Here is a 21,883-nt window from a genome sequence, read left to right as displayed (position 1 = left end):
ATCAATCTTGCCCCTCACACCGTATCTTACCTCAAGGGCCGGTTCCCATTTCGATGGGCATCGACTCATATTGAGTATTTAGGCGTGCACCTTAGTGCGTCGCATGACCTCTTTACTCTCAATTATGTACCTCTTTGGAAAAAATTGGTTGGGGAGATGGAGGAATGGAGCAGGTATCACATATCATGGATGGGACGGATGGCGGTATTTAAAATGTCCTTTCTGCCAAAGTTGTTGTACCTTTTTCAGACGCTGCCTACACCAGTGCCCGCTTCCCAACTACGAATATGGCAACGGAAATGCATGCATTTCATATGGGCGGGACGGAGGCCGAGGGTAGCCCAGAGGGTGCTTTTCCAGGCTAAGGCGCTTTTCCAGGCTAAGGCGCTGGGCGGGCTCGGGGTACCGGACATTCCCCGTTATTACTGGGCTGCTCACTTTAAAAAAGTGGTCGATTGGCATAAAGGGAAAACTCCCAAACAGTGGATACAAATTAATCAGGAGCTTATTGGGGGCCCCCCATTAAAATACCTCATTTGGCAACCCCGGAGGACTTGGCTTGTGGATCCGGGGAACGTTCTCTCCTCCTCTATGTTAGATACTTTGTCGTTATGGTCTCAGCAGGGGGAAAGATTCTTAGGTCGGAGGGAATATCATGCTAGCACTAACCTTTATGTCAATAAAGAGTTTAGACCCGGTCAAGAAAATCCAGCCTTCCGCAGATGGAGGAGCCTTTTGGAATGGGATCATGTGTGGGGCTCGACTGGGATTAAATCTTTTGTTGATTTACAGTGGCAGTATAATTTGCTTGACTCTGATTATTTCCCTTATATGCAGCTAGCTCATTTTGCTAGAACCACCCAGATTGGCTCCCATTTGATGGCTGGTCAATCTTCGTTTGAAAACTTGTGTAAGAAAGCTGACACCTCTAGCCAACTGTTGTCGGGAATTTATCAGTTATTGGCAAGGGTGGATGGGACGAAATCCAGTTTTCAACTTGCATGGGAACGAGATTTGGGGATGGATATTTCTCCTCAGCAGTGGAAACAAATTTTTCTAGGACTTGGGAAAGGGTATATTGCTGCATCCCTGATCGAAAATGCCTATAAGGTTTTATACCGTTGGTATATGTATCCGCAGCGGTTACACAAATTTATGCCTCGAGTCTCTGAGCATTGTTGGAGGGATTACGGGCAGGTGGGCACTTTTATCCATATGTGGTGGGACTGCCCTGTTTTACAGGTCTTATGGTCCACGATACGACAATGGCTGTGTGTACTGATGCCAGGCCTCCCTGTTTTTGGTCCCGCACAGGCATTGCTCGGGCTTAGGATTGTGGGAGTGTCGGATGATTTTAATAGGTTGGCTCATTATATCACTTTGGCCACCCGTTTGGAAATCGCACGGGCCTGGAAGGATGCCCGGGTACCCACACAAGCAGTCATACAACAGCGAGTGGAAAAAATATGTTTATTATCTAAAATAACAGCTTTTCGGCATAAAACTATGCCTAAATTTGACAAAACTTGGCAGGCATATTTAAGTTGGAAAGCCGCTCAATCCACTGGTTCTCCCTGATGTGCTTAATGGTTTTCAGTATAAAATCGTGTTGTAACAGAGAAGGGAGGAGCCCCGAAGGTTGTTTGTAATATTCACACATTACTACCATTCATTCTTTGGTTTTACCTATGGAGAAAAGGGGGGGGAGAGGGGGGGGAGAAACTTACAGTTGTATTTTCCTGGTATCTCATGCTTTATGATGGTTTTCTTTTCTAACTGCGGTATATCTCCGCCTATGGTGGCGCTTTATATGCTGATGCTGTTCTGCCTGTATACCTGTTATTATGTTTGTTGGTTTGAGATTCAGTCACTGTTACATTTATAATAAACTTTTAAATGATTAAAAAAAAAAGATAGTGCTGAACTGAACATTGGATACATGCTCAAACTGAATGACACTTCATTTGTGTTAATGGAGAAAAGGTTTATTTTAGCAAAAAATAGGGATTAGGATCCTATAGATTCTCTTTTTTGCTAAATTAAACCTTTTCTCCATTAACACAAATAAAGTGTCATTCAGTTTGAGCATATATCCAATGTTCAAGTATATCGTGCAAGATACATCTAGTGCCCCCTGGTGAAGCAGTGAAACAATAGAGAAGACAGCTGTCAATTCAAAACCAGTTTTGTTTGGAGGCAGGGTTCTGAGCTATGCAAAAACATTTGCACCTCCAATAACGTCCTTTATCCCCAAGAGCTCCCATTCTGTGCCACATACCAATCAGTATAATTTTCCACTTTGACCACACTCACATCCTATAAACAGAAGTGCATATAAGATAGACAATTCTACACAACAGGCAATGCAAATCACCTGATGGCAGTTCAAGAAAAACTGCTTATAAATCTTGTTAGACAAACTGTCTTTAGAAGTTACTATTCAGGTCAACAAATACAGCATTTTCCCTCTCACGTTCCCATTTTACTTCCTCAGTGGTTCGTTGTACCCCCTTCTTTGCCTAGAGGGGCATCACCTCCATGGTGAACCCTCAGCATGACATGTTAGCCAGCAGGGGCTGCCACCATGGAAGCATCTGTCTTCACTAGCCCAAGCCTGAAAACACCATTCTTCTTTGACTGGTCCTCACAGATAGAATATCCAAACCTGGATCCCCCTTACCACAGCACACAACTCTTCAACCTCAGTCATACGGCTGGCTAGGTTTACAGCACTGGACAGAGACATCACTCCTTGCTAACTGAAGCTCACATTCAAACTAACAACTCATTTCTTAAAAACTGTTAACTTAAAACCTACATCTAAATAAAAATCTCTCTAAATACAAGCTATTATTTTGCACCCCACCTTTGTAAGCAACTCCCTTAATTCATCAGGCTACAGGTTCAACCTGTTCTTTAACTACTTGCACCATGGTAACTGCTTTACGTCAATGCCACACAAGACCGAATCAAATAAAATACTGCGCACACACATATATAAGCAGACCAGTAACCCACTGACATGCCAAGTGACTTTAGGCAAATCACTGCCATCCACTGCTTCAAGTACAAACTTAAATTATAAGCCCTCTGTGGAAGGGACCTACTTGTAACTTGCTTTGGGCATGGATTTGGATAGGCAAGTAATTAAATTTAATTATTTGTATATTTAAGCAAGAGGCGCTAACTGGTCATCAAACTTGAGAAGGGTTTTGACCATTCCTATGGTTACTCATCCCTTCAGAAAAGCTGTCATGCATAATCCAGGTGCCAGAATCTCACCACTAGGGGATCCACTCCAGGGGAGGCTGCATGAAAGTAGATGATGGTAGTAAACAACCAATTAACCCATCCAGTCTATCCAGTTATTCCTGTCCATACTGCTGCTAAGGAGAAATCCCAGCTGTAGAAGCTCAAGCACTTGCAGGATATCACTCCATAACAAAGACAGTTTGTGTCTTCTTTTTTGGTTCTCTATCATCCTGGGTAAATAAGCATTCAAATTCCCATACTTAATCCATCATCTATGTAAGATTCATGGACTCTTGTTCTGTAGGTCCTCACAGCTGGCAGAGCTATGAAAGAAAGACGGTTCAGGAGCTTCATAGTACCAACCCCTTTCCCCTTGGTTGAGCCCTTGGATTCTGGGGGTCAGCAGGTCTTAGGCTTAGGCGAAGGTCTAGGGCTGGCTAGGGTTAGCGGTGGACAGCAAGCTAGAAAGGTCAATGGCAGGCAAGAGTGGTCAATATCCAGTCAAGGGTCAAGAGCAGGCAATGAACAAGAGTAGGGATGTGCATTCATTTAAAACGAAACTGCAAAATGCAAAGAAGACTAATGTGTTTCATTCAGGGGGCCGCAAAAACAAATCTAGGCTCGAAGCCAGTGCCTCGTCTAGGGCATAAGCTGAGGCCCAAACCAGCAGTAGCGGTGTATGCCCAGAGGCTGGGTTCTGACACTGGAGCCTCAGCTTGGACCCAGGCCTCTTCTTAGTCTGTCAGCACTTGCAAGCCAAACCACGGTGTCCATTGGGGTTGCACCAGAGGCCCTGGTGTCAGGACCCAGCCTCAAGGCCGGGTTGTGTCAGGCCAGATCACTGCGTTGTGCCCTGGTGTCAGGACCCAGCCTCCGGTTCGGGTTGCGGTGTCGGGCCTGGGCCCCCAGCATGGGACCCGGCCTCCAGGTCAGGCCGAAGTCTTGGCCTTGAGTAGACAGAAGTCATGGTGACCTACTGTGCCCTCAGCCTATGCAAGGCCGATGCTTCAGCCTGAGGCTAGGCCAAAGCTGGCGGATCCCCACCGGACCAGGTAAGTGGGAGCCACTTGTTTTAGTTTTTTTGACAATTTTGGTGGGGCTTTTGTTTAATTCATTTTTTTCACATGATTGAAAATGAATCAAACAATCCACAAACCGAAATTCATGGGGAAAATACCTCACAAAAATGAAACAAAAATGAAAAATTTTTTTCTTCTCCTGCACATCCCTGAACAAGAGTGGTCCGGGCTAGGGTCAGCTCCAGAAGTCAGTCCAAGGGTAGGCTTAACAAACAAAAAGAAGGACTGACCCGACCAGGGCAGGCCAGGGAGGCAAGGACTAGATAAGGCAAGGCAGGGCTGGACAGACAAGACAGGCACAGGATCACGAACTTAGTTGGGAAACAGCAACTCACACTGTATTACCCATTGCTGAGGCTGCAGTGACCTTTTATATCCGAAGTGGGTAATGTCATCAGGAGGTGCCGAAACTCAGGTTCCCACCTCTGGCCCTTTAAGATGTGACACATGCCTATGGAAGCCTGATACTTCACTTTGAATGCTTATACAGAGTTGCTCTCTGCTCCAACGGCAGGGAGAAATGTGGAAAAGAGGATTTACATTCAGACATCCAAGGCGGCATGGATCTGTGCAGTCTGGGTAAACAAGCATCAGGGTAACTTGCTTGATGCGGCGGATACTACCTGTAACCATTAAGCCTTATGCTCACCTTTGAAGCAACTCCAACATTACTGCATCAATGGCAGGGAGTGGCAGAAAATTTGAATCAAACAGTTACCAACAAGGGCCCTGAACTTGGTGCTTGGTGAAACAGATAAGAATAGGAAAATAAGTGTGGGAGCTTGCTGGGCAGACTGGATGTGCCGATTGGTCTTTTTCTGCCGTCATTTCTATGTTTCTATATTGGTCAGTGTTGTAGCATGGCACTCTGGCCACTAGATGGCGTATAGATATTGGAAATTATGCTTAGCATGAATGAAGCCTAGATGTTAAAATATGGAATTTTCCAGCTTTGGGGGTCAAGTGGTGCGTGTGTCAGCGTATGAATGGCAATGTGATACAGTCCAGTACTGTACCAGATAAGCGAACCAGGGTTGTCTCAGCCATGCAGGCGCTATAAGTATCATGCAAGATGTGTCCCGGATCATCTTCTGAACTGTTCTTGAGATGAGAGGAATCTGAGAAAACACGTATAAGGAGACCTCACGACCACAACATTAGGAAGGCATTCTGTGTCCTTCTGAGTCGGCTTGGATGCACAGAACAGAACTGAGGAACTTTCCAATTCTGCTCTGTGGTGAAAAGATCTATCCAAGGACGAACCCAGTGTAGAAAGATATGGCCTGCCACTGAAGCATTGAACGACCATTCGTGGGGGTGAAATATTCTACTAAGACACTCAGCTAACGTGTTTGCTATGTCCGGTAAGTATGTCACTCTCAGGGTTATTGAGCTGTTGAGGACCCACTCCTAGATCCAAATTGATTTTCTGCAGAGAACCCAGGATCCTGATTTGCCCTGCTTGTTCATGTAAAACATGATTGTATGAATCATAAGGGCATGACCTCGTAGATGTGTAAAGGCCATTAGAGCATATCTCATGGCCCTGAGTTCCAGGAGATTTATCTGGTAAGCCTGTTCGCCCTGTGACCACTGACCTGAGCCTTGTAATGGAGGATATGCGTTCCCCAGCATTGCATGGAAGCGTACATGATGAGGATTAGGCTGTGGGTTGGATCTCAAAGAGGAGCTCCCACAGTTAGAACTTCCAGATCTAACCACCAGCAAACGTCCTTCCTCCTGGAGTCTGTCAAGGCTACTATGATGGACAGTGGTTGGAGAAATTGGATCCATTGTGTCTTCAATCCCCATTGGAGGCACCACATGTGAAGACAAGTGTGAGATACTATATGGATGGCAGCCACCATATGACCCAAAAGAACCAGGATTTGGCAGACAGTGACATTTGATTTGAGGAGTAAATCTGTACATAGATTTTGAATCCGCTCGATCCTTTCCTGGGGAAAGAAGGCACGAGACTGGACAGAGTCTATTCTGGCCCCTATGAACTGTAGAATCTGAGTTGGTTTGAGTACCGATTTCTCGTAATTGATGAGGATGCCTAGAGACTCCAGGCACAAGATTGTCATTTATAGATGCTGTCATAGGGATATTTGGTCCGGGGAAACTATCAGCCAATTGTCCAGATAAGGAAACAGGCGGATCCTTTGAAGTCTTGGGTGAGCTACTGCCACAGCCAAATATTTGGTGAATACTCTGGGAGCTGAGGATAGACCAAAGGGAAGAGCTTTGTATTGGTAGTGTTTGGAATTCACCTGGAAGCACAGGAACCACCAGCAGGAGGGGTGTATTGGAATATGCGTGTATGCCTCCTTGAGATCCAACGAACACATCCAATCACTCTGTTGTATGAACGGTAGGACTAACTTGGGGGATGTCATCTTGAATTTCTCCTTCTGAAGGTATTTGTTTAGGGAACATAAGTCCAGAAGAGGTCGCAGACCCCCTGAGCAATTTGTAATGAGGAGGTATTGGGAATAGTATCCTGAATTGACCTGTTGCTTGGGCACCAATTGCATGGCTCATTGTTGGAGTAAGATCTGGATCTCTTGTTCCAGAAGAGGTAACTGAGAAGCATCCTTCAACAGGCTGGTGTAACGAGGAAGGGAAAAAGTTGGGAGAGGAAATTTAGATAATGCTTGCGGATGATTTGAAGTACCCACTGATCTGAAGTGATATGGTTCCATTCTGTGAAATATTTTTGTATTATGCCCCCTACTGGAAGACATGGCTGTGGTGAGTCTCTTCAAAAAGACGATGGAGGCTTCTGAAGAGACAACTGGGAAGGTTTTTGCTGTTTTCTCTTTGGCGTGTTCTAGATTGAATCGATTGAAGTTGTTGATATGGTTAGAACAGTTGAGATCTGTAAGGGTAGGAAACTTTTATATGGTTTCTGTTGGTAGTAATAAGGTTTGTGTTGATAAAAGCATCTTGTCGTCACCTGAGGATTGAACTGCCACGTTTTCTAACTGGGCCTCAGTATCCTTGAACTTGTCTCCGAATAAGTTATCTCCTGTACAGGGAAGATTAGCTAGCTTCTCATGGACATCCTCCCTGATGGAGCTAGAACGAAGCCAGGCTATAGGTCGAGCAGCAATGGCCGTGGAAGAAGTCCTAGACAATGTCTTGAAGGATTCATACACTGCTCCAAGTAAGTGACAAACTTTCTTGCATGTCGCAGAATGGATGGGGTGTAATTTGTTGACCTGTTTCTGTAAGAAGAAAGGGTTTTAATAACTGAACAGGTACTGTACTATATAAAATTGATTATGTATTTGGGAAGTTAATAATGCACTCTGGAACGTCTTCCTGGCATATTCATCAAGACCTCTGTGCTCTTTTATTGGAGAAGTGGATGCATGGAGCCTAGTTTTCTTTGCTCGCTTCACTCCCTTATGTGTCATAAGGGAGTTGGACAACTCTGTAGGTAGTAGATTTTTGTAATCTAAACTTTAGATCTAGTTTCCTAGAAACAAGTGGAATTGACTGAGGTGACTCCTAAGTCTTAGATAGTACAAGTCCAACAATTTGTGGGACGGTAGAGCTGATGGATGAGCGGAACATCTAGGATTTTCAAAATTCCAAATATCTCTTCCCGAGGATCAGGCAGCTTGCGGACCTCCACTCCTAATAAACTGCCAAGTTTTTCTATGAATCAAGAATAAGTAAGAGCCTCTGGAGGAGAGGAGTGGTTTGGTAGCTCTTCTGGTGGACTGGATGGGATACCAGTTGAATTGTCAGGGTCCCTTGGAGATCCTGGAGGTACTGAGGTGAATGTTCATCCTGAGCTGATGACAATGCTGCCCCAGGGGAGCTGGATGGAGGTGCTCCCCCCCCCCCGGAACCTGGGAGATTTGGTGGTGAGATTTGTGGATGTAATGAGAAGAGGGTTGGTTTTTTTTATGAGCGAAGAAATTTGACCATCTGCAGGATGCTTCGGATGTTGTGGGCTTACTTGAGGAGAATGGGAAGTCGATATCCAAGGGTGTAATCCTGCAGTTAAAACCTTCAAAGAGGATGGAGGTACGCAGGACTCCTGCTCTTGTGCAGGAGGAACACGTCTCAGAGAGAGTTCTTCTTGAAGAATAAATCTTTGAAGATGTGAGTGAAAGGATAAACCTGAATACTCTGACTGGTTCTCCTGAGAGGAGGCTGACCTTGAGCTGATAGAAACTGACTTTGGCGGAGATACCCAAGGGGGCTGCGACAAGATATCTAGTATGGGATCCATACTGTGGTCAGAACAAGATGGGGATCTGCTTTTATATTCTTGATGGCTCTCGACCTTTCGGGAATCACTTTTGTCATGCGAGAATTTGGGGCTCCGAGATCTCCTATCTTTTGATGCATGCATCTATGAATGTTTTCCCTGCGTAGAAGAAGCGCTATGTGTCGGATGGTGCGATTGCATCGATGTGCTGTGCTTTGGGTGGTGCGTCTGTGCTGATGAGACATGCTTCGTAAGGCATGACGCTATCGGTGTCGAAAGTGCATGCTTCGGTTTCTGCCTTGAGGTTTGCACCAATGTGTCGTGGTTCAAGACTGTAGCGACACGCTTTTCATTGAACTCCTTTTTTGGCATTTGTGTGGAGGAATCCTGGTGCTTAGAAAAGGGCGCACTTACTTCCTCCTTGCACCGGTCTTCCAGCGGCGCAGATGGCACTTACATCGGTATCGTGCAGAACCTGAGTTGATGGTCCAAATTTTATGATTTTCGGTGCCAGTTCGTCCTCAGGCCCCGAATGCTTTTTTCTTTTTGATTCAATCGATGAAGATCTTCTGGCCACATCACAGAATCTGGATTTCCCCTCCTGTGCAGAATTTTCATTTTCTGCGCAGAATTTGGAGCAAGCCCCCAGCGTGCCATGAGCGGAAACCATCCCACTGTGGCGAAGATAGAGCAGGCCCCAGCATGCTGCAAGCAGAGCCCATCCCACTGCGGCAAAGATGGAGTGGGCCCCGGCATGCCACATCACAGCGAAGAGGGTGCAGGTCTCAATGGCCACAAGCGGAGCCCATCCAGTTCACAGTAAAGGAGAAGGCCCTGGCGTGCTGCATTGCGGCAAAGAGGGTGCAGGTCCCAGTAGCCGTGAGTGGAACCCATCCCACTTGTGGCAAAAATGGTGAAGGCCCCGCTCGCGCCCCAATGAGAGTGAGTTTGTTTGCAGAGGTTACGTGTATGAGAGAGACTATAAGGGTGTGCATGTGTTTTATGTTTTGTTTTATGTAAACCGACCTGATTTGATATTTGTATCGAGAACGTCGGTATATAAAAATGCTAAATAAATAAATAAATAAATGTGTGTGTATGAGAAAGCATGTGCGAGGGTGGGTGTGGGCCAGAGAAAGGAATTTTATGTGAGGAGATTGTGAAGACTGGGAGCTGCTATGCATGAAAAATTAGATTGTGTGTATGTGAGGAAGTGGGTTTGTGAGACAGCCTGCGTGAAGGGAAGTGTGAGGGTGCATGCTTGAGAGAGAGAGCAAGCCCAGGTGAGGGTGCATGCGAAAGAGAGGGAGCCTGTGGGGGAGGGAGAGTGTGTGTGTGTGTGTGTGTGTGTGTACAAGAGGGAGCCTGTACGTGAGTGTGTGTGTGTGTACGTTGTGTGTGCACGAGAGAGGGAGCCGATGTATGAGAGTGTGTGTGTATACAAGAGGGAGCCTGTATGAGGGTGTGTGTGTGTGTGTGTGTGTGTGTGTATGTGTATATGAGAGGGAGCCTCTGTGGAGGGGGAGGGGAAGAGGAGCCTATGTGAGGGGCAGTATTGAGAGAGGGGTCAAATTCTGGGAGTAGATAGAATGGAAGGGGTTTAGCCTAGAGGGAAAGGGGAGAGAGTAGAGGGTGGAGGAGTTGGGGGGCCTTAGAAGGCAAAGTGAAAGGAGACTGGCCAGGAGAGCAGGCAGAAAGGATGGAAGCGACACTCAATGTATTTCTAGGTAAATCCTGCTCAAAATATTTAAAACTCTCCATCTTTAATTAATAACTTTTTTCTGCATTACATTTTAAATTAAAGACTGTCATGCATATTGTGTTATTTTGACCAATATAATAATGTATGCAGAATTTTGCAAAATTTGTGTGTGCAGAATTTTAATTTTTTTTGCACAAAACTCCCCCAGGAGTAAAGGTTTAGAACTGCTCAGATCCTACTGAAGAATCTAAGAACTGCCAAATTGGGTCAGAAGAAAGCTCCAACTATCCCAGCATGCTGGCTTTGACCTGCAGCACATGCTTTGAGGAAGCCCATAAACAGGACATGGTTAGGAGCTGATCTTACTATGGATCACTATTATTCACACATTTTCTCTCCTTTTTAAATAGTTTATGTTTGGCAACATATATACAAATTGTCACGCTAATACGTTTCCTGAAACCTGCCCATCCAGCAACTTTCAGCAGGATTACCGCAGAAGTCACTTCGGTACTATTATTTGATTGTTCCACATCTTGGGCCAGATGTACTAAAGTATTTTCCCTATTTTGTGTATTTGGGGAAGGGCGGGGCGGGGCGGGGGGGGGGAGAGAAACCTTTGTGCATTTGGGTCCTTGTACACTCTGATGATAAAGGGTGTTGTAAGAATAAAATCTAATGTAAACCCGGTCTGCTCCACAAACAACTCTTGGAAGGATGAATGAACTCAAAAGAAACCAGGAGCCAAAACCCTATCCTATCTCAGGACCTGGAAATGTTTATAAACAGGTCAAAGGTCCAAAAACTAGAGCTGGCCTGAGCTTTGGCAAGTTTTAGTTTGAGTAACAAGCAAGAATTATTAACTTTCAGCAGACAGCTCCATAAGATTAACTGTAATACTCAGGACCGGAATAACTGGGCAGACAGGATGTATTTTTTTTTTATCTGGCCATTAAAGCAACAAGGCTGAATAGCAGAAGTGGTACAAACTTACAGAGTCATTTATCAAGTCAGGTTATGGCCTCTGCAGGTAGCGAGTCCATCAAGCTAGGTTGAGAGAACACTGTACAAATCTCATCTTTGTGTGAGTTTCCTCACTCCGAAGGTCATCAGATCTTCACAAGAGAGCACTGTTCTGTTCCTACGTCTCACTCTGCATGTCAAAGTGGCCCCTAACCCCTACACTGCTACCTAAACCTCACCTCGAGTTACTGAGGGGGGGGGAGGGGGGGGCTCCTATAGTAGCATAAATAGCTGCTTAGTATGGTGCCACCCCCTGAGGCGCTCTCTCCCTCTCCCTCCATGGTCAAATGAGCACTTTGCAGGTAAAATGCTATTATGTAGTATTACCACAAAGTGCGAAAAGTTAAGCGCTAACATAGCGCACATTGCGATAATTAGGGAATTACCATAAAACTCGCCCTTTTTTCTACCGCATGCTATATTTACAGCAATTTCCTAAATCTAGATCTTAAGTTGCCCAAAAGTCAAATGCTCAGAATAAAGTGATTCCCCCCCCTCCCCCCCAAGAAACAGGTCAATAACAGCGCGAATGATGCCGGTCGACGGGGGACCGCCAACTTTATACTGATTCTTGGGAATAACAATAATCAAAGTCACTTTATTCTGAACATTTGGGCAAGTTGCTATTCCGTCGATCTGCCCGTGCAACGTCAACTTGAATCCTCGTACCCGATTCACTTTCCTCAGCTGTCCCGAGCCGGCCCCAGCCGCCCGCTCTCCGCACTCACCTGCCCGGCCCGGCCCCGCCGCCGTCAGTCCGTCCCCGGCGCAGCCCCGTAGGTTCTGCCAGAGACAGCCCCGCAGCGCCGACCTTCTCTTCTTCCTCAGTGGGGAGAGAGCGCCCTCAGCCCCCGGGCAGGTCCTCGACGGCAGCAGCAGGAGAGCCGCCGCGCACAGCCTGGCAGGGCTCTGGGACATGCCGCGCGCCCGCCTCCCTTCCAACCGCCGCCGGCACGGGCCAACGAGAGAGAGAGCAAAGGCGCGCGGCAACGGACACCAAGGAAGGAGCTCCCGGCACGGCGACGCTTCACTGCCAACAGCAAAGGAAACTATCCCCGCCTCGTGACGCCAGGGAAAGCGATTGTGACATCAGAGAGCCGCTGACACGTGAAAGCGTCCAATTACCAAACAGGGAGGGGGGGGGGCCAAAAGAAAGCATCAAGTGAATCCGTTCTCAAAAAAATGTTAAGAAATATATTTAACTGTTGCTTTTGGCGGAAAATTTCTGAGATTTCTCTTTGTAAAGTGTGATAATGTTTTTTTCCTTCAGATTTCTAAGATATGCTACTGGAAATGTTTCTCCCTCCCCTCCTCGTTATCGAATGGAAGCGACCTAGGAGAGGCAGGGTTTCCCCCGAGTTTTTGGTTGCTACGGGTATGTTATGTAGAGGAAAGGTCACATTGCCAAAAGCAGCCCCGTCCTCAGCTGCTCTTTCCGGGCGTGCGCTCATGGGCTTGTTTACCTGACCTCCGGCAACAGTCCCGCGATATCCCCCTTCCCCCTCCCATCACTGCCGAGCCAAAGCACTTTGCGCTAGCGCGCGGTTCCCAGGAGAGCGCAGCTTTGTACCAGAGGAAGCCCTGGGGCAGTTTGCTCTGCAGGCCAGCGTGACGAGCTTACCTTATATGGGCAGACGGCGGAGATGCCCCGCGTGCGTATTTGCATAACGCAACGCGTGTTGTAGCTGTGGAATGGGCCCGACTCGTGAGAAGGGCGGGAACGCGGGGAGTGTGTAAAGGATTCCCTTCGGCCTCTCCTTAGTCAGGGAACCAGACAGCATTACACTAGCCTTTTCCGGACCGGTGGCTTGGAAAACCGGACCTGGATTGCAGGGAAAAGCTGTAATATAGTTGCCATGGCCGCCCATCTTAACCACCGCCTTTTGCCTTCCCTTAAGAACATAAGATTTGTCATTTTGGGTCAGACCAAGGGTCCATCAAGCCCAGGGACAGATTGCAGGAAAATATCAGCCGGTGGGATTTTTTTTTTCACGACTGGCAGATGGAACTCGTGACTCACTCTTGAGCTCTCTGTGCAGCATGCTGCGCCTGCTTCCCCAGCTCCCAAAAGCACACCAAGCCAATCACTGAGAGGAATCATCATTTGACCTGAAACCTGGCAGAAATGAGACTAGAAATCTCCGACATACATTTCATGTTTTTTCTAAATTAAGCAGAGCTCATCTTAGACCAAGGGGTAAGCAATCTGAGCTGCAGGCCCACTTCAATCTATGCAGTCAGCTGGGCCTCCCACAAATTTGGTTATATCTCTCATTTATCCTGGATTCCTGGTCTGGCGTTAAAAGTCTTTTGCCAGCCTGGGCTGGTGAATCAGTTGTCAAGTAAAGAGACAACCATACTGCCAGCCAGTGGCTCCTACACGCAGTTAGATACAGAAAAAGATGTGCACACAGACATTTGCTGTTGTGCCTGCTGCTCGTGTGCTCATTCAGGAAGTACCTCCCTGCCCCAGCACTGCCGCATCATTATATAAAAGATGTTGCTTGTTGCCAGCCCTTCCTCAGCCTGCAATAGCCCCCTACCTTTCCCCTTCCCAGCGACCTCACGCTTTTCCACAGCCAGCTGCCCATCTCAGACCTCAGTCCAGCCATCTCAGACAGAAGCCTCACCAGGGCCGGTGCAAGGGTATTAGGCACCCTAGGCAAACCTTACAGTCTGGCGCCCCCTCCCCAAACACAGTTTTAAATTATGCATTTATAACATATTTTACATGAAAAATGGCATTCTGAGGTAAAATTAATATACAAGTTGTTGTGATAATTTCATGCACGGTTGTGATGCCAACAAGAAAACTTTGCATCTTGGAATTCATATGGCATCATACCTATTATGATATATTTCGGCATGGTCCTCCCGTATCAGCACAGTACTATCTGCCAACCCTCAAAGAATAACAACCCCACCTATGAAAAAGAATACCAAAAATATTACACTAGAATCTAAAATATCAATACACCTCCTATCAGGAAAACAGAACAGGCCAAGCTACTACAGATCCCTACAGAGAAACCACATGCTAAAAGAATGCTTCATCTCAGTCTTTGCATGCAGAACACAAACCCTCACTAAATACAGAATAAAGCCACATAAAGTATAAATAGAAATGTGAAGACAACGCATCACGCCAGACTCTATACAGTGTAACAATGGAAAAACAAAAATTTCACCATTCCTCGTGAAACAAATCAATAAAATAAAGATATATAAATCATTAATCATAATTATAAAATCATACAAATAAAATAATTTCAAAACAGCTGATGAATAGAATATCCAATAATTAAAGACTCATGCAAATTTTGAAAGCTTTACCAAACACCAATAAAATATTTCAAACAGCAGACACATCACATACGACCCAATAATTAAAATGGTAGTCAATCAAGAAAAATGAACTTAAAAAGCCACCTTTACTTACCCTCTCCAGCAGTTCCTCTACTCCTTTCCCTTGCAGGCCATACCAGAAGCAGCAGTAGCTGCTGAAGCTGTCCTCAGAGTCCTCTTCCTTAGGGACCACAACCAGTCTCTTCTCTCTCTCTCACACACACACACCAGTCACACCCTCAGGACCAGTTTCTGTCTCTCACACACCAATCATCTCCCCAACCAGCCTCTCTCTCTCTCTCTCTCACACACACACACACATACAAGTCATCTCTTTGATCAGTCTTTCTCACACGACACCTCTCTGGCCAGTCTCTCTCAATCACACAATGCTCTCGCTCTCTCTTACTTACACACAGGCTTTCAATCACACACATGCTCTATTTCACTTACACACAAGCTCTCAATCACACACATGTTCTATATCACTTACAAACAGGCTCAATCACACACATGCCCTCTCTCACAGCCACAAGCCAGCCAAAAACATGTTCCATCTCTCTCGCACACACACATTGACGCACAGAAGCACCCTCCCTGACTCACATATACACCACACACATACAGAAGCACCCTCCCTGTCTCACATACACATTACACTCTCACAGAAGCACCTTGCTCTCAGACTTGCAGCATTTTTCACTTTTAATAAAAGTGAAAGTGATGCTCCCAACCGTTAAATAAGAAAACCACATTCCTATCAAAAGGTGAAATGACATTCCTCCTTCAGGTTCTGTCCTCCCAAGGGACAGCCACCCACACCGTACAGCTTCTCTTGTTTTACGCTTTCAGGCAATAAAGCAAGTGTCTTTCTTCAAACTATCAGTCATATAATTATTCATGTGGGAGATATGGAACAGAAAGACATCCTTAGTCGGCTTCCCTTTTAAATGGGAAGATTCCAGTCTTAGTAATTTAAAAATATACATTTTCTAAAGGCTTAAAAAGAAAAACCGTTTCAGATTCTATTCTAGTCTTCATGCTTAAATTATGCTTAAAAAAACAAACAAACCAACCCACCTGGCATCAGTATCTTAAATTTGTGATTTTGCTGAGATGAACATTTTAAATAATTTTTTTTGCTTTAGTATTTGTCTCTACCCACTTTAAGTTAAATTTTATTTTCCAGAAGAGGGAAAATCAGTAATTTCATCTTTCATCCAACTTTTCAAAAGTTCAGGTATATGTATTATCACATTTCATTTTTTTAAACTGGCAGATTCCTTTCTCACATACACACACACTCACAGAAAGAAGATCGGCGCCGAGACTTAGGGGGGCGCCGCGGCAGGCAGGCAGCCAGCTCCCGACTCGCCCTGCCTCCCCGCCAGCGCCACCCTCCCGACACCCCCCTAGTGGTCCAGCGGAGAGGTCCCGGGAGCGATCTGCCGCTCCCGGGGCCTCGGCTGCCACTAAGCAAAATGGCGCTGGTGGCCTTCAGCCCCCTACCATGTGACAGGGGCTACCTTTCAAAATTCTGCTGCCTGCCGCGGCGCCCCCTAAGTCTCGGCACCCTAGGCACAGGCCTAGCTCGCCTAGTGGTTCCTCCGGCCCTGAGCCTCACCAATGCTGCACAGGCATGAAAAAGTTCATTCACAGTACAGTCTTCTGAAGTAAAAGTATTACAACGTGTTTACTATTTTTCCATGCATTGCTGTGGTGCCAACCAGAAAACCCTGCAAAATATTCAACACTTGGAATTCATATGTTATTAGGCTTATTGTAACATGCACTGGGTGTGGGCTTGGTTCCCAGAAAGCCAAAAGTAAACTAGATTACAATATAGTAAACCTCCCATACCAAAAAAAAAGCACTAACTGCCAACACTCAAATAGTAACAACTCCTGCCTATGAAAAGGCAACACTGCAAATATTACACCAGACTGTAAAACATCAATGCACTTCCTATTAGGAAAACAGAACAAGCCAAGCTGCTACAGAAGCTACACCCTAATAGAATACCTCACTTCAGTCTGGCCCAGCCAGAACACACACAGATCTCACTAAGTACAGAATAAAGAGACCATAAAGTATAAATAGAAACGTGCAGATACAAACTGAACTGGAAACCAGAAGAAGCCAACTATGTGCAGTGCAACCATGGGTAAACCAACATCACCATTCCTCATAAAAATAATAAAATCAAGAAATAACATATAATAGTAAAACCATACAAAAATGAACAAATGTTTCAAAACCACTGATGAATAGAACATTCAATAATTAAAAACTCATTGGGAAATTTTTTAAAATACTTCCCAAATACCATAAAATATTTCAAAACACCAGACACATCAAACAACTAAGAAGGAAAACAAAAATCCACTACCCTCCATAGCTAGGAACCTTTGATTCCAATCACTATAAAGTATAATAGACAAAACTGAACTGGAAACCGCAACAAGCCAGACATTGTATATGAAAAACAGAAACATTATCATTCATCATAAAACATCAAACAATAAAACCAAGAAATATAATAGTAAAATTATACTAGAAAAAATGAACAAATATTTCAAAATAGCTAATGAATAGAATATCTATTAATTAAAAATTCAAATGTTTAAAAATGTTATTATTTTGAAATATGTTTTTGGTGTTTGGGAGATATCTCAAATAACACCCAACAATTAAAAATCATAAGGATTTAAAAATCCCATATGTTGTGCGTCGCGGCCGAGCTGGTGGCACGGGCCGCGTCTCTCACCTCAGGGGTTCCACAGCTGGGTCTGGTCCGTCCTCCCTGGCAGCCGCTGCCAGCTCCCGGCATCCGCGGTGGTCCACGGCCTCTCCTGGTCCCTCTACCTCGCAAGGCTCTTCGCGGCAAGGACCGGCATCCTCGCGGACGTTGGCCCCACCCCTTAGTGCGCGCGCAGAACTCACGGCCTCTTAAAGGCCCAAGCGCGGGAAGCCTCTCCGCGGCGCGCCTGGATGACGTCAACTGAGCTCCGTATATAAGGCAGGGCTCAGTCCCGTTCCCTGCCTTGGCAATCGGGTCGACACTGTGGTGTACTAGTTTGCATTGTCTCATCGCCTGTTCCAGCATCCTCCTGTTCCAGTTCCAGTGTCTTCCTGTTCCAGCGTCTGTCCTCCGTATGTTCTCAGGTAGTACCTATTGGACTGTCTCTCCGGTTCTGACCTCTGCCTGCTTCTGACTTCCCTGCTCGTCGCCTGGATCCTGACTTCTGCCTGCCTCCATGACTACTCTCGGACTGACCTTCTGGAACCTGACCCTCGCTTTGGCTGACCATCCGTGGACTGACCTCTGATACTTGACCCTGGCTATCCTTGACCACGCCTCCTTGGTTCTGGCCCTGCTCCTAGCTTTGTCATCACAGACTCTCTTCTGGCCCTCCGTGGCTCCTCAGGCCTCCTGTGCAGACATCAACCGCGCTCCTTTACTCCTGGTGGACACACCCTTGAACTTTCTCTCCAGAAGAACCTACGAGGCCCACTTAAGCCCAAGTGTCCCGGGTCCCTACGGGCTCCACCTGGGGGGACCTCGGGCTTCCAGTGGTGAAGCTCCAGCTACCCTCCTTGTCCTCTTGTGCTCCGCCTCCTGGTGGCAGGTGCTCCCTGGGGCCGACCAGGGAACCGTTCCACCCTGCACCAGGTCAAGGGTCCACCCTCGAGTGCTGCACCATATTCTCCAGACCTCTGATTTCCAGTCATCCTAACATTGTCGTGGATTCGCAGGAGAGAGGGGGGTGCACAAACTTTCTCCTCTCTCTCTGACACAGAGGAAGACAGAACCATCCTCCCTCTCTCTCACACACACACACACATGCACACAGACAAAACCATGCTCCCTCTCACACACACAGAATCGTGCTCCCTCCTTCTCTCATACACACAGAACCATGCTCCCTTTCTATTATACATACACGCATGTTTCCTCTCTCACACAAGCAGGCAGACACACAGAACCATGCTCCCTCTCTCTCACACTGGCAGGCAGATACACAGAACCATGCTCCCTCTCTCACACTGGCAGACAGACACACAGAACCATGCTCCCTCTCTCAACACAGGCAGGCAGACACACAGAACCATGCTCCCTCTCTCACACAGGCAGGCAGGCACACAGAACCATGCTCCCTCTCTCTCACAGGCAGGCAGGCACACAGAACCATGCTCCCTCTCTCACACAGGCAGGCAGGCACACAGAACCATGCTCCCTCTCTCACACAGGCAGGCAGGCACACAGAACCATGCTCCCTCTCACACTGGCAGACAGACACACAGAACCATGCTCCCTCTCTCACACAGGCAGGCAGGCACACAGAACCATGCTCCCTCTCTCACACAGGCAGGCAGACACACAGAACCATGCTACCTCTCACACATACAGACAGAACCATGCTCCCTCTCTCACACAGGCAGGCAGACACACAGAACCATGTTCCCTCTCACACATACAGACAGAACCATGCTCCCTCTCTCACACAGGCAGGCACACAGAACCATTCTCCTTCCCTCTCACACAGGCAGGGTGAGACAGAGAACCATCTCCCTCTCTCTCACACATACACAGACAGAGCTATGCTGCCCTCCTTCTTTCACACACATGCAGAGAACCATGCTTCCTCTCTCACGATTGTGCCTCTGCTTTTTCCTTCCCCTGCAGGTGACCACAGCCTCATTCTTCTTTCTTCGGCGGTGTGGGCTCTGGCAGCGGCCTGCAGCTTCCCTCTTCTTTCTTCAGCCCTGCCTGCGGCTCTCAGCCTCCCGCTTCTTTCTTCGGCTCTGCTGGCCTGAGCTCCGAGGGTAGCCCACTTCTTTTTTCAGCCCTGCCAGCCTGGGGTCAGACAACGGCATGCACCTTCCCTCTTTTTTTGGCCCCCATTGGCCTGGTCTTCATTGGCCTTCCACAGCTTTCCTCTTCCTTAGCCCTCTCTTCTTTACCTGGGTTCTGGCAGCGGCCTTCATCTGGAAAAGCGTTGGGCGTTTGCCACCACCGCTGCCGCAGTGTTGAGAGGAGGTGGGGCACCCGGAGAGAGCAAGAAGCACATTGCAGGGTCACGCTGCCACGATGCTAGCTGTGGCTATCCTTGTAGTAAAAATGTTAAGTTTCCGCACTCTAACAAGAACTGCTGCAGGCTGGCCTTGGTTGCAGGGGCTTCACGAGCATGGGGGCCGCTGTGGTCAACGCCAACACCACGTGATTGGCCGGACCGGCCCACCGGGGCATGCCCGAAGCCCCGATAAGCCAATCCGCCCCTGATCAAGCATAGCATCCTGTTTCCAACAGTGGCCAATCCAGGTTACAAGTACCTAGCAAGTACCCAACATATTAAGTAGATCCCATGCTACGGGATGCCAATAATAGCAGTGGCTATTTCCTAAGTCCTAGCTTTTAGCTGTTGGGGACCCCTTTGGTGAGGGACAATGATAGGTGGAACACAGGCTCATTAGTGTAGCAGGCCCCGATGGTTGCAACAGGTAAGAAGTGGGAGAGACAAACCATAATAAAAGTTCCAGATCACGGGTGGGCAGACCAATAGAAGTAGCAGCAGGAGGAAAGAGGCAGGAAGGCAGCAGAGATTTGATATCTCCCTGCCCACCTATTACAAGATGCCCAAGTAAGAGATACACAGACCACACACACGGCGCCAAACACACACACACACACACACAACAAAGTAATATACAATTTACAATAACAGAATGAAGCTTTATTTACAGCACATTCAATTCGGTTTCCCGTGATTTGTATTACATACCAAATCAGCATCCTGCCTTTCCTCGATCGGGGAACCCCCAAGGCGACCGCAAACAGGAGCACAGCCTCAACGGGAAAGACCCTGAGCCACTGGTCAGCTCTTATAGGGCTAAGTAAACAAGTGCACATGCAAAGCCAAGCCACTGCGTCAGACTGGGAACCTTCCTGTCCAGGGCAGGGCTGCTGGCCAGGCATCCCTCCTCCTGTTGAGTCAGGTCCCAGGCACGGACAGGCTACTCTCCCCCACAACCACCTGCTTAAGCCCTGCCCATACTATTTCTTCACTTGATAAACAAGTTTCCAAAGTTCAACAAGAGGTTATACACAGTGGGCCGGGTTTGAAAAGGGTTACGCGCATAAGGTACGCGCGCAACCCTTTTAAAACGCCCCTGCTCGCGCCGAGCCAATATTGCATAGGCTTCCGGCGCGCGCAAAGCCCCGGGACGCCCGTAAGTCATGGGGCTTTCTTGGGGTGGGCGTGTCAGGGGTCGTGACGCGGTCGGCGCGTCATCCGGGGACGGTGCCGCGAGCGTGGTTTTGGCCCGGGGGCGTTCCGGGGGTGTGGCCACGGCCTCCGGACCAGCCCCCGGACAAGAACATGGCGCGCGGAAGCCGGCCCAGTGCGCGCAAAGTTACGCCTGCTTCGAGCAGGCGTAACTTGTGCGAGAAAGGTGTGGGGGGGGGTTTAGATAGGGCCGGGGGGGTGGGTTAGGTAGGGGAAGGGAGGGGAAGGTGGGGGGAGGCGGAAGGAAAGTTCTCTCCGAGGCCGCTCCGATTTCGGAGCGGCCTCGGAGGGAACGGGCAGCACGCGCAGGGCTCGGCGCGTGCAAGTTGCACAAATGTGCACCCCCTTGCGCGCGCCGACCCCAGATTTTATAAGATCCGGAGAACTATTGTTCGCGCGTGCTATGTTTTAAAATGTACCCCAGTGTTTGTCCTGAGAGCATTCTTTATCCCATTGTATTACACCACCACACCCGTAATCCCGATTAAGTAACCAAAAAAACCCCCAAAAACCATTCAGTAGTCCGTGGGCTGGGGTAGGACTTTGTTACAGCTAAAGGGCGGCAGCTCACCAGCCAAAAAGGAAGATGATAAAATGGGGGCACCTGGGTTGATGGTGGGTATTAGTGATGGAGCTTTTCAAACAGCCCCAAATAGGTAAATACAATATAAAGAATAAATAACTCGGGCTGGGATCCAGCCGGCCTGTAGGGAGAGCACAGTACAGCTGTCGCATTCCCTGAACATCCTGCGCACTATGGCTTGATGAGGGGAAACGAGGATATGCTGTATCCCAAAGGGCCATAAAAACATTTCTTTATTGGGACTGCTTCCGACTGATCTCTTCCCAATATCCTTGTCCCAAGGGGTGGGTTCTTTTTTTTTTTTTTATTGGGGAAAGGATGGCCTTTTGTAGGACCAGGAAGTTAAAGAGGGGGGTCCACAGTCCATTGTGTGCTACTCTG

At 47.5% G+C, this 21,883-nt stretch overlaps 1 protein-coding gene across 2 annotated transcripts in view; it reads right to left on the bottom strand.

Moving 5' to 3' along the window:
- NOCT (nocturnin) overlaps nt 1-12,811 on the bottom strand; it is a 50,058-nt gene extending 37,247 nt beyond the window's left edge. The window contains exon 1 of one of the 2 annotated variants that reach the window (XM_029594055.1): nt 12,751-12,811. In XM_029594055.1, the coding sequence (XP_029449915.1) occupies nt 12,751-12,796 (46 nt within the window). In that variant the 5' untranslated portion in view covers nt 12,797-12,811. The other variant, XM_029593965.1, reaches the window with a different exon arrangement.
- Nucleotides 12,812-21,883: the final 9,072 nt, after the last annotated feature.

Source organism: Rhinatrema bivittatum, chromosome 1, assembly GCF_901001135.1.
Source record: "Rhinatrema bivittatum chromosome 1, aRhiBiv1.1, whole genome shotgun sequence".
Classification (NCBI taxonomy): Eukaryota; Metazoa; Chordata; class Amphibia; order Gymnophiona; family Rhinatrematidae; genus Rhinatrema; species Rhinatrema bivittatum.
This window is presented reverse-complemented; position numbering and strand designations above follow the sequence as displayed.